The 13,596-nt window shown below is 32.2% G+C and overlaps 1 protein-coding gene across 3 annotated transcripts; it reads left to right on the top strand.

Annotated features, from left to right (window-relative positions):
• The first annotated feature begins 3,203 nt into the window (after positions 1–3,203).
• LOC123535722 (uncharacterized) lies at positions 3,204–12,041 on the top strand. Of its 3 annotated transcripts, XM_053545038.1 has the most exons (9): positions 3,204–4,020; positions 4,704–4,797; positions 5,414–5,482; positions 5,689–5,763; positions 6,105–6,179; positions 6,411–6,485; positions 7,229–7,303; positions 8,329–8,473; positions 11,964–12,041. In XM_053545038.1, the coding sequence occupies exons 1-9, from the start codon at positions 4,016–4,018 to the stop codon at positions 11,999–12,001; spliced, it is 651 nt and encodes a 216-aa protein (XP_053401013.1). In that variant the 5' UTR covers positions 3,204–4,015; the 3' UTR covers positions 12,002–12,041. The 3 variants fall into 3 exon arrangements, with proteins under 3 accessions (XP_053401013.1, XP_053401014.1, XP_053401016.1); XM_053545039.1 differs by lacking the exon at positions 5,414–5,482; XM_053545041.1 differs by lacking the exons at positions 3,204–4,020; positions 4,704–4,797; positions 5,414–5,482 and adding an exon at positions 4,805–5,352.
• Positions 12,042–13,596: the final 1,555 nt, after the last annotated feature.

Raw genomic sequence — 13,596 nt, 5'->3', positions numbered from 1 at the left:
TTCCGCGGGACCCTCGAGTTCGAGCCATTGAAGTTCCACATGTATTTCGAAATAAATTGCACACCTTAGACATTTTTTTCCTGAATGCATCTCTACATGGTCAGATAGAGTTATATTTGATCAGGTTATAGGCATTTGAAGAGGATTGTATAATTTAAATCCTTATAAATTTCAAATGAATTAAATTATCGGCACAGTTTCTGTGATATGCAAACGCAATAACCTTAACTCTTCTCTCTAACTTTAAGTTTGTTAAGTTCAGTCTGCTGTTTTCTCTTTTAGAGCAAAGACGTTACATTTCATGGAATGTGTATCATTGAAAGTTCAATGTGCACCGCCGTATGAAAACATCTGCGGATGTTTCTGAATTATATTTTGATATTCATAACATGTGTAAATGCTCACCCCGTAGCCAGAGGGAGGGCGTGGTCAGTAGCTTGTGTTTCCATTATCGTCTATGAACAGGCTCAATCCAACCGAGACAGCAACCTTTTCATTTATGACTATGTCGTGTTGGGCACCCTGTGGTTTTCCCACTTTTCTATTCTATTATAGTAGATATGTCTTTAATAATTGAATTTAAATGTACGTGTGCTGTTCGTATATAACGATTGTTACCTTATGAAACTTTTGTTATGCTACATTTATATTTGATTTATATGCCAGTGTGTCCATAAGTGGTTAATGAAATATATTCGATTCTTTCCTCTTCTTTTCTAACATTGAAAACATCACAGCGACCAAAAAATAAATGTTTGAAATGAATTATTTCTGCAATAGTGACGCAACACAGAGGTATTTTTCATAAATTTATAAAAATATAACAAATGTTGATATGGCATTAAGGCCAGTCAAAATGTTTGTTTTTGATAACTTCAAATAAAACAAATATTCAAATTTACGCACTTGGTGGGTTGAGTCAAGCTATAAATATATTAGATAAATATCTATAATTATTATAGTATTATAGGAACTGAAACATTCTTGGATACGCTGACATATCTTTTAAAAATAAATTTCGCTGAAGAGGTAGATCAGTAAGCATATTTGAAAACAGTTTGGTGGTTTTATTATTTCTGTTAATAAAATAATCAAGGTGGTGGGATTGTTTAGTCATCTGTAGGCTGTAAGAAATTGAAATTTTCTAATTTTTAGAAAATATTTCAGGAACTGTAAAAAATAAAAAAGCTCTTCAGTGACATCAAAGAGGCTTTCTAGGCGGTGCCCCACTGTGTTCCTTTGTTTGTTCGTTTTGTCCTTGTGTGTTGACTTTGTGTGCGCGCGTGTGTGTATGCTTATTGTTCGTCTTGTCCTTATGTGTTGGCTTTGAGTTCGGTGTGTGTGTGTGTGTGTGTGTTGTTCGTTTTGTCCTGATGTGTAAGCTTTGAGTGTGTGTGTGTGTGTGTGTGTGTGTGTGTGGTGCACGCGTTTGCGTGCTGGGGGGTTCGTTTTGAGGAGGCTGCGCTTTTGGTGCGTGGCATTCCCTGTTTGATATTTTTCTTTGTTTTTTTTTACGTGTAAAGATATCCAACATTTAACATTACTGTTAAGACTTTTAAATATGATTGTCATTTTTCTACATTTTGAGAACATTTGGTACCAAAAGCCAAATCTCGATACGATTTTTTTTTTCTAAATTGTTTCATTCTAAACGATTTTGGTCGATCAGACACTGTTGCGGTGAGAGATCATGTGAATATTTAACATTTAGCAATTATTGGGCATTAGGTATGTAAACACAGGTATTTCATTAATTGAGGACGAAACATGTACTTGTTTATCGCAAAAATTTCCTTACTGCAAACCGACCAAAATAGTGCCGAAAGTAGTCCCACAGATTTAGTCAACCATTAAAATATAATTATTCTGACACGACTGTATTTTCAGCTATCGAACGTCAAAAAATACAATTTTAAACGTATTTCAACTATCCTAATATATAGAGGATATTTGTTTGTTTCAGTGAAATATCAATTTATTTCACAAGTGAGCATCAAAAACTGATATTTTCACGAGTGGCGTAGCCACGAGTGAAAATGACTTGTTTTTTGGTGCTCACGAGTGAAATAATATTGATATTTCACTGGAACAAACAAATTTTCTTTTATTTCATGTGTAAAACTCTATTTTTGTTGCGTAATTTATAAAAATGTCGAAAATCGCGGGAAAGATCAACAGAAAGCATAACACAAATGACGTCATTTTATCGACGTCATCGTCTTTATGGTCCCCGGTATTCATAACGCCCGGTATACAATTTGACTCCAATTGCGACGGAGGACCGGAACAAGTTCGGCAAAAACAGTGAAAATAAAAATGATAATCTACTGTTTCAAAACTGTGGGTTATCACTTTTATTTCACTGAGAAAACTCTATAATTCACTGGAAAACATAAAATAAATATTTCTGTTGTCTTTATTTACTGACTGCTGTAACATATTAATGCGCGAAATCCTTAAATAAATAATAATAATAATAATAACTAGGTCACCAGACAAACCTACGACGCCATATATAAATCTCTTCACAGATGAACACGCACACAATGATCCTTAAGACGTTATTTAAAGATTGATTACTACACAAAAAAGTTAGTATGAAATTCTTAAATATTTTAGCTACATGTACTTGTGAATAGATTATAGTCTCTCATATTTCTGATTAGAAAGGTTTGCATGTTTTAATGTAGTCTGATGTTATTTTAATATGTATGTGTATAATTATCATGCAAAGTGAGACTTAAATAAACATATCTTATCTTATCTTATCTTACACAGATTACAGCTAGCCTAGAAGAGTAGCAATTTTTTTCATCGGTAAAGAATTTGGTTATTAACTACAGAGGTGGTGAAGATTTTGTTGACCTTAATACATTTCCCTGAGATCTCCCTATTATTTATTTTTTTGTTAGATTCTGTTTAATCAGTGTTGTTTGTTACACTTTTAAAGTCAGAGTTAATTAAATATTTAGCAAACAGCTGTAGTTCGATTAGTCTTCAAAAAGTTACCTCCCTTTATTTCTTTTACGTCCTTTGCATGTCAGAAATACAACATTTTCCCTCTAACAAGAAGAGGTAAACATCTCATTATAACCATTCAGATCATCAGGCAAAGGCAATATCCAGGAATAGCCCCAGGGGGGAATTTGCTGACAGCACTATTTTTGATCAAGTGTAAAAAGAAGTGCAGGACTAACGATATCAATGAAATATCGATTAACGGTGTTCTTATCTGTCACAATGTCATGTATGACCTTAAACTTCCATTATTTATATCCCAAATAAGAAACATAATGTCTTAATAACACACCATAAGGTTGAAGATACATTTACAAGTAACAAAACATAAAAATAATTAATTTCACTCCTCCGGATTCTGCATCGTCCGCCATTACTTTGTATGTGTATTAAGGCAATGAATCAAAAGTGACGTCGTTGTCATCTCGAAGCGTAAAAGAGAGCTCTAAACATAAGTGACAAAACTTCAGATAAATTAAGCATTAATTTATATGTGTAATGTTTCAAATGAAAGATCTTGATCAGTACTGTAACATAATAGTAATCTTAATCGACAATTTCCTATAGTATGTTTGTAAATCATGTATAAATTATGACTAAATTCATCCGATTTTTCCCCCAAATGTAATGGTTTCTATTGATGTCTATCGTGATGGGGTATTAGAACAATGTGTTAAGAATAAAATAAAAGCATTTTCACATCTGCGCGTGGTAGCGCTTTACAGCGCCCAGCCTCCAAAGTGGGATGGTGTGTACAGGCGATTTCGGCATTTTCCGTAAAATACCGTTTCCAGACGAACATGACCGAATGTTCATTCGTACATGATCGGTAATATCCGCAATTTGAGTAGCCCCCCTTTACTACTCTCTGCTCTATAAGCCGACACGGAAAAAATCACTACGAAATTTGGGAACATATTTCACAATATCATGTATTGAAAGGATATATTACGTTATCTTTATACACAGAATAGTTCGTTACTATTATTTCTATTAAATGTGGTATGCCTTTACGCATGACATTCCCTTATAGTTATTTGAACACACGTTTTACATTACATTTTCAACATTCCCCACCCACTATTTACCGTTCGTGGGTGCAAAATATGTGCCTTTTATATTTAAATAGCATGGCCAAATTAGGATTATGATGTTTTATGGTATAGTTTCAATGTATGAAATGTTGTCACTTGTGTGAAATAATGTGAAATTAGAAAAATTGCTTTGGCAGGAATATAACCCACACATTTTCCCCTGTCAATGTGGACATTGTACAAACTTTAGTACTTGTGTCACATGGTCAGTGAGGATATGTATTTGTCACAGGATCAGAAAAATATGCAGCATGACCAGGACTCTAACCCGGGTCCTTTAGCTTACAAGGTGAATGGTGTGAACTGCCAGGCTGCTCACACATTTTCTTGCCTGTTTATAAATTAATTCCTATACCGCAACACTATAGCACATGATACTGAAATTAATTGCATGATCCTATGTTCAGGGTCAAATATCACAGTGTGAAGAAAATGTGCTGCCTGACTGGTACTCGAACCCGAGGCCTTACCGTCTTTCTCGTGTCCTATGCTGTGACAAATTTATTAATTCTTACTTGTCTCTCACTACATTTTGTCACTTTTTATTTCATTCAGTACATGGAGAAAAGTTGTGACATTTTTATTTTTAAGGACTGACAGTATTATCATCATACATAGTTCAGAGTCTGAAGAAGAAGACGCTGATCATAATCACCATTTCAAGAGACAGAAAACGTGTGATGAGGTAAATAGATTTTATTTAAAAACATAAACAAATTTAATGAATAAATTATAAACTGGAATTTTCAACTTCACTTTTTGAGGAAAAAAGGTCAAGTTTAAAATTAGTATTGTTATTGCTCTGTGTTATGCATTAGTTAATTTTTTTTGTCACAGTCCATTTCTCAATAACTATGCAATGTATTCATTTGAAACTTATAATACTTATTCACTATTAAAATGATATGCATTACAACTAGGTATGTAACACACTTGATTTGTATTTCCATAGTTATCTCCCAATGTTTGGACTTATCGATTTAATGCTACCATTCTGCTACACCATGCTATTTATATATAACTTTAAATTTATTATTTTTAGATTGTTTATATAATAAATTTCTTGTATTTTATATTATTAACTACTCTCAATGACTGTTTCCTGGTGTTCTGACAAGTACTTGCACCAAAAGAAGGAATCGTGAAGGTTGCGATTAAATTAGGCACACATATCAATGATATCATGATTCGAACCGGCAACCAGCGTGCTAGGATTTTGATGCTCTACTCCTACACCATGGTGCTAATTTATTATTTATGTAATTTGAAAAAGAAATATGTTAATAAATTTAATTTTTCAGTCATATGTAGACAGTGATGCAACTACACTGCCACCAAGTGACAATGAGACTCTGCCGCCTGCTCTTAAGGTATCATTAGTGAAGAATATATTAAGTGTATATTTACAAAACTGCAATAATCTTCAACATTTACTTTGTTTATCACATGGATTGTAAGAAGAAACAAATTATGTTTTCTACTAATAACATTACCTTAGTTTTTTATAATAAAATTACATTACATTTTAAATCATATATTATAACATCATGCAGGTGTGTTCATACTTTTTTTTCAGTTGTATGTGGATGTTGACAGTGATGTGACTACATTGCCACCAAGTGACAACGAGACTCTGCCTCCTTCTGATAAGGTATCATTTGTGAATAATATGTACATGTATATATATATATATATATATATATATAATATAATATATATATATATATATATAATATTATATATATATATAATATATATAAATATATATATATATATATATATATATATATTTATAAATAACCTTAAATGTCTATTTAAAAAAAGTGCAATAATCTTTAACATTTCATTTACTTTCTTTATCACATGGAATGTAAGAAGAAACAAATTATTTTTATATGAATAACATTACCTTAGTTTTTCATTATGAAACTACATTAAATTTTAAATCATATATTATAACATCATGCATGTGTGTTCATACTTTTTTTTCAGTTGTATGTAGATGTTGACAGTGATGTGACTACATTGCCACCAAGTGACTACGAGACTCTGCCTCCTTCTGATAATGTAATCATTTGTGAATAATATGTACATGTATATATATATATATAAATAACCTTAAGTGTATATTTAAAAAAACTGCAATAATCTTTAACATTTCATTTACTTTGTTTATCACATGGATTGTAAGAAGAAAAAAATTTTTTTATACAAATAACATTAAGTTAATTTTACATTAAAAAATAACATTGAATTTTAAATCATCATGTATGTGTGTGCATGAATTTTTTTTTTCAGTTGTATGTAGATTTTGACAGTGACGTTACTACATTGCCACCAAGTGATGATGAGACAAAACATCCTTTAGATCTGGTAACATTAAAACATTTTGTGAATAATATTTATTTATTTATTGATGGATCTCTTGGACACATTACTCCCTGTCATAATACCTTAAAATTGATATATAGAGGTGTGACCATGACCATCACTGTGATCTTATTAATTTTGACCATTTAGCAAATTTTCCAATTTTGGACATAAGTTTTTATTAGCTTAGCTGTCACAAAGTGAGCTTTTGTGGATTGTGTGGCGTCCGTCGTCCGTGCGTGCATAAACTTTTGCTTGTGACCACTCTAGAGGTCACATTTTTCACGTGATCTTTATAAAAATTGGTCAGAATGTTCACCTTGATGATATCTAGGTCAAGTTTGAAAACTGGGTCAAGTGCAGTCAAAAACTAGGTCAGTACTTCGAAATATAGAAAAACATTGTGACCTCTCTATAGACCATATTTATCTATGGATGTTCATGAAATTTGTCATAATTTTATCTTGAGGATGTCTAGTTCGTGGGGGACAGGTGAGTGATTCAGGACCATAATGGTCCTTTTTGTTTCTTTATCAATAGTTTCCATATTAACACATTCCATTTATTTCCACATGTCCTTTACATTAACTTTCATGACATTCATTGTGATATTTTTCTAGGTCAAACTTTCCTTTTATTCCAATGGGGGCATTTTTGTTTCAAAAGCACATCTTGGTCATAACAAATTAACAGTGAACTTTCAGCCATGTAACATTATGTATCTGTGTTAATATTTTATTTTTCAGTTGTATCTACATCTTGACAGTGACATTACTACATTGCCACACAGTGACGATGACACACTACCTCCTTCTCATGTGGTAAACATTTATGATTAATATGACTTCTTTTTAAAAGGCTGTTATATAGTGATTACATTAACTTCAGTGCTCAAAGATACGAATTTAAATGATTGCTAGCCCACCCGCTTAGTTTCAATGGGTAAAAGCATTGGTCTACGGATCTCGGAGTCGCAAGTTCGATCCTAGGCGGGGAGTATTATCTCCATGACTATTTGATAAACGACATTGTGTCTGAAATCATTAGTCCTCCACATCTGATTCATGTGGGGAAGTTGGCGGTTACTTGCCGAGAACAGGTTTGTACTGGTACAGAATCCATGAATTTTGGTTAGGTTAACTGCCCGCCGTTACATGACTGAAATACTGTTGAAAAGTGGCGTTAAACCCAAAACAAACAAACAAGCAAAAATGATTGCTTATAAATGAAAATATATGTGACCAACATGACTTTGTAGCTGTCTGGCATGTTTGTTTCTACACTATAATATAACTGAGAAAAATGTTTGTCCTGAGAACGCTTCGAACCATTCTTTATTTCTTTAAGAGGGCACTGTCATGATGTCATAACAGCTACCTGTACTGCATTTATATATGGTGAATATCCTTAATTTAGAGCAGTTTATAGAATTTGTTCTTTGTACTCTACACATTGTAGTATATGAAGCATCATTTTAAGAATTTACCTGTATGCTCTATCAATTTAAAACTATTTATTGCATTTTTAAACGCCAAAAGGGACGTATTATGTTATACCACCAGTGTCCGTCTGTCTGCCCGTCTGTCCATCCGTCCGTTAGCAATTTGTGTCAGCTCTGTAACTCTTGAACACCTTGAAGGATTTCAAAGTAAAAAAAAAAAAAAAAAGGTCCACCTCCTATTTTCATAATTATGGTCCCTGAAATATTAAAAAATGTACATTTTCACATTGTGACACACATAGCTCAAAAATTATATGATATAAATGTTTGAATATACCAATAGGTGGGAAGGCTCACCCTGTGTCCTACAGTGTCATTATAATTATTTTTAAACTTTATTTTTAGATTGATTCACTGGAATTGGAGATAAATTCACAGTCTCTACAACTTTCTGACACACTTGATGAAGTTCAAAGTACCTTACTGGAAAGCAGCACCTTGGAATTGTTTGTTGAAGACATACCAATTCAGCCTTACAGTGATACCCCAGGTGAATTAGTTTTTACTAAAACTGAAATCTGTGAAAAAGTCAAGGATAAAAAAACCCAAACTACTCAAAAACAATCTCATCTTACTTTGGATAATATTTATACAGGACACTGTGTGCTTTGGGAAAGAAATAGTGTGGCAGTTCAGACTCTTTGCACTTTCAAAAATTCATAAAATGTCTTCAGTTGAAAAATACGATATTGTTAAGAAATACACGGATATTGGAAAAACAGAATGCTTGAAATGGCTTATGTCATTAGCTCCTGATAATGTTAAATTGAATACATTAGAACAATCTTTGGCAAAGGTAATATCTGATTACAGAAAGATAAACAAAAGTAAATCAAAGCCTTCATACCAGAAAAAAATAGAAGAATTTAATAAAGAAAAATATGTGTTTCCAAGAAGTATTGTATTTAAACCAAAAAAAACACAAAAGGAAAGGGAATCAGAAAATATTCAGGATATGTTCACAGCAAAAAATGTCATTCATGGCTTAGCAAATGACCTACAGACAGCTAAAGAAGCAAATTTAGAATTTGATAAAGAGAATAACAATTTGAAAAGTAAATTAAAATCAAGACTTTCCACAAAAACCAGATTAACTAAGCAAATTGAACAAAAAAAAATATACAAGAAACAAGTTAAACATCTTCATAAAGTAATTGAAAATAAAAACCGCCAGTTGAAGCAGTTACGAGCTGCCAAAACATATCTGACACACAAAAAAAATTATGAAGAAAAGAAAAATTGCATAAAGACTGATCAAATTACATTAATGAAAGAACAAATAAATAATATGAAGACTGAAATAGAAACTTTGCAAAAGGAAAATAGAAATTTACAAGAACAAAATGAATATCTGGATAATACTCAAGAGAAAGATGATGTAATCCTTTATGATAATGACTTTAAATGTTTCAATGCAGCTACACAAGAGTGTGTTACAGTCTGTTAAGACACAAATGTGACAACCAGCAATGTTTCTGCGGTTATTGAATCTGTTTTAAATCTGGCTGGTTTGAAAGCAAACCGACTTCCATCAGTCTCTACAGTAAATAATATGAATATTCAAAGACTTATTCTGTGTCAAAAACAAATAGGAGACATTTTACCAAGTGAAGAAAATTTATGCTTATTAAGTGATGAAACATCAAAATTTGGGAAAAAAATAGAAGGTTTTCATATAAGTGACCAGAAAGGACATGTTTATGTAATTGGTACAAGACAGATGGTAACCAAGTCTGGACAAGACACATTAAGTGTTCTACAAAATATTTTATCTGATATTGACTCTGTAAGTAAGTGTAGTGATAATGACAAAAGTAAAAAGATTTTAATCAACATAGTTTCTACAATGTCAGATAGAGCAGCAACTCAACAAAAATTCAATTGCTTACTGGAAAATTACAGAAAAGAAATTTAATGGAACAACTGAGTGACCAATGGAATGAATTAACATTTTCAGAACAATATCTTTATGCAATTTAAATAATTTTTTCTGTGGACTGCATGCATTGGTGCATATTGCCGCAAGTGCAAGTACATGTATGAAGGTAGTTGAAGATGCCTTTTTTGACCAGTCAACACCGATATTTGATCCTGCTTTTAAAAGGCCAGGTGAGGCAGGTACCCTTAGGCTTATAAGGACAGCAAGTAAAGCATTTTCCTGTGGTGGAGACGAAAAATGTGGAGCTTATGGTGCATTTAATGTATTTGTAAAAGACTTTTTAAAGGAGAACAATCTATACAGTGTACCAATTAAACGATTTCATGGAAATCGATTTAATATATTGTTTGACAATGCAGCACAGGTCTTCTTTATGAGCATTAAAATCACAGAATATTTAAGTGTTGATGATTCAAATAGACTTCTGAAGTCTGTCAAGCATGACATTCTTATTCCTGAATTTGTTGCAGGATTGAAAGCACTAGGACTTGTGTCTTATTTGATAACCTCGCCATTGTGGTCTTTCATTGAAAGGAAAGATGTACACATTATGGACAGTTGTGACTTTTATTCAGATTTGCTTTTGTATATAGACAAATGTGTTGTCAATTTACCTTTTTTCATAGAAGGAAAGGTTCTTCTTGAAAATGTGTGTCAAGACCAAATAAATGCTGATCGAGTTTTCAAATGTGTTACCCAGTCATGGGAACATGATGCAAAGGTGATTATTATTTTAGAGTCACTTCTACCAGCAGTTTCAGTAACGCTAAAACGTCTGTTCGCTGACTTCATTGAAGATGGGAAATGGACAAATGCAGATGAATGTTTAAAAGAGAAAACAAAATCTGTACCAAAGCACAACAAGTTTTCTGAATCCATATTTGGTCATATTGACAGACTTTTAAGAGAAAAACCAAATATTTCAACAATAGCTGAGGAGGCATACATTATGTTTGTACATAATAAAACAAAAGAGTGGATAGCAGAAATGGATCCAAAAAGAAAGAGCCAAATCTTAACTGAGGCAAGAAAACAAGTGAAGGGAACAAGGTTACTATTTAAGAAAAGAAGAACTGAAATAGAACAGAAGAGGAAAAAACTTCTAGATGAGAAGTTTTTAGAACTAGAATTAAAAGAGAAACGTAAAGTACAGAAACTGGAAGAACATACTGCAAACATTATAGAATGGGGACTATGGCAAAGTGAAAAGCAAGTGGACAGCAATCTGTCATTATACACAACTAAAAAAGAAAAAATGGCTGCTTTGAAAGCACAGCTTAACTTTAGGAAGGATGTTCTGCATCAAAGTCCCAAAAATGAGGAATTGAAAAACATATATCGTGTTACTAAATCAGTTAATGGAAGGAGGATACCATTGAATGAAGAGGGGCTCGCAGAGAATGTTAAGTGCTTAATAAGACAAGCACAGCAGCTCCCATGCAAGACAATGACATAATACAACTGGTTGGAATGGATATATCAATGAAGTTTGAGACAGACACTGGCAGCAAGTGGTTCACAGGCTATGTTATATCTAAGGTACAGACAAACTGCAGGAGCACAGCACACAATTTGGATTCACTTTGGATGGCACATGTTGAATAATTTATGCAACAGTTCTGACTAAAAATGGAGAAGGAATATCGCAGTTGTGTAATTAAATGAAACTTACATACAATATATGCTTTAAACTAAACATGGAAGTGGAATATTACAATGATACTAACATACAATATGTGCATGTTTTTAACATCTTTAACATATATGGCTGATTGGAATGTTAGATTTTGGATTAATATCACATAGAATTATGAATTATATACTACTTTATAAAATTAATATTTGTATTTTTTAAATAAAGCAATATTTCTAAATTAAAATACTATAGTTGAAACATAAGATAATATTATGTTTAAAATATAACTATAATAATTAGTTTAAATAATAAAAAAAAAACATTTGAATAAATTTACTTTTTACACACTTGTATGATAATTTTCATTTTTCTGTTCATTAACATAATGTGTTTCTTCATTAACAGGTTCCTGGATATCCAAAGTGGTTCAATGTGAAGTTTGAAAATGATACTGCTATTTACACATACGAATTGATGAACGATACAGCAGTGGAGACCTGAAAATCCTTGTCTAATTAAAAGGTAAAAAGATAAAATATGATGATTATTTATTATGTGCAGAAAATATCCCATTTGTAATCACACTTGTCCGTCACTACCCTCATATACTTTCTTAAACTAATTATTATTCAAAATTTTTTCTGTACAAACATTACTTTACTGTTCAAACTGTTAGAGCTATATCTATATCTTGATCATAGATAAAATTTTCATTAATATAAAGGTTCGGGGTATGTGTGGGATGGGAGTATGTAACACAGTAATACGGTTTACAGTATATAAATATCAGTATGGTCCATAGTATTGTCATCCAAAAATGAACTCTTCTTTATGAAAAAGAATATATGTGATAATTTTTAAATAATGAAAAATTATTTAACTACACTATTTTATCCAAACCCCGCAAAAATGATCTAAAACAGCATTAAAACAATATTTGTTGTCTATTTATGTTAGATTTCATCTAAAACTAATCCTAATAACTTTATAATATAAAAAACAGCATTCCTTTCCAGTATTTTTGCACTTATCACATAACACAGACTTTGACAGAATTTTTTTTTTTAAACTGCAAGTATTTTTGTGTATAATTTTTTTTTTATAACACATTCAAGTTTATAGACATTATCACTTCATTTTAATATATATTATAGTGATTATATTTAGATTTTATTATTTTTTTTTATAATATAAAAAAATCCTTTGTTATTGCTAGCAGGACTAAAGGAGTATAGTGTACGAAAGGGCGTCACTGGGTTCACATCAGATGCCAAAAGTCCACTCCAAAGGAAATAGAGTTGCTAGAATCAAGTACTGGTAATAATTATATATGTAAAATATGCCGCCCTCCTCTTCCACTTAGTATTCCAGGGCAAGTTGCAGGCTTGTCGGGTAATGGGGCAGCGGCAATCCTTCAAGAAGAAACCGATAGAGACGAACCTTCTCCTGTGTGCTACATCTCTGGGGAATCCACAGAGAGCTGTCAAGTATGTAAGGCTGTCATCCTGAGTGTGTCAAGTACGATGAAGGTAAGAGTGATAGTATATGCATGTCATGTTTTGGCACCATTGTTCAACTCCAACTTAATGAAAACAACCAGTCAAAGTCGCCAGGACAACCACTATGTAACTCAAACTGAACCATCTATAGATCCTGGATTATCAAAAAGGAAATAAAATTGCGGAAGCTTGAAAATGACTTGAAAAAAAGACAGAAAGAATTATTAGATATGGAAAAACGAAAACCAAAATTGGAAGAACAGATTCAACGTCTGGAGGCTCGCAGTGAAGAATTAGAAAGAACCATTAGAACCTTACAGAGAATAATTGACTTCTTCGAAGTCCGACAACCATCTTATAAAGCTCATGGTGATAATTGTTCATCCATAAACACGGCCTCTAAACAGGAAAGTGATGATGATGTTCTTCTTAGTAAAGTACATTCTAAGGTTACAAACTTCATTTTAACGCAAGTAGACAGACAACTAAGCTATCTAGACACGTTGGTTAGTGACACTGACAAAGGCCAGCAAATTAAT

Source organism: Mercenaria mercenaria, chromosome 6 (genome assembly GCF_021730395.1).
Source record: "Mercenaria mercenaria strain notata chromosome 6, MADL_Memer_1, whole genome shotgun sequence".
NCBI classification, from domain to species: domain Eukaryota; kingdom Metazoa; phylum Mollusca; class Bivalvia; order Venerida; family Veneridae; genus Mercenaria; species Mercenaria mercenaria.
This window is presented reverse-complemented; position numbering and strand designations above follow the sequence as displayed.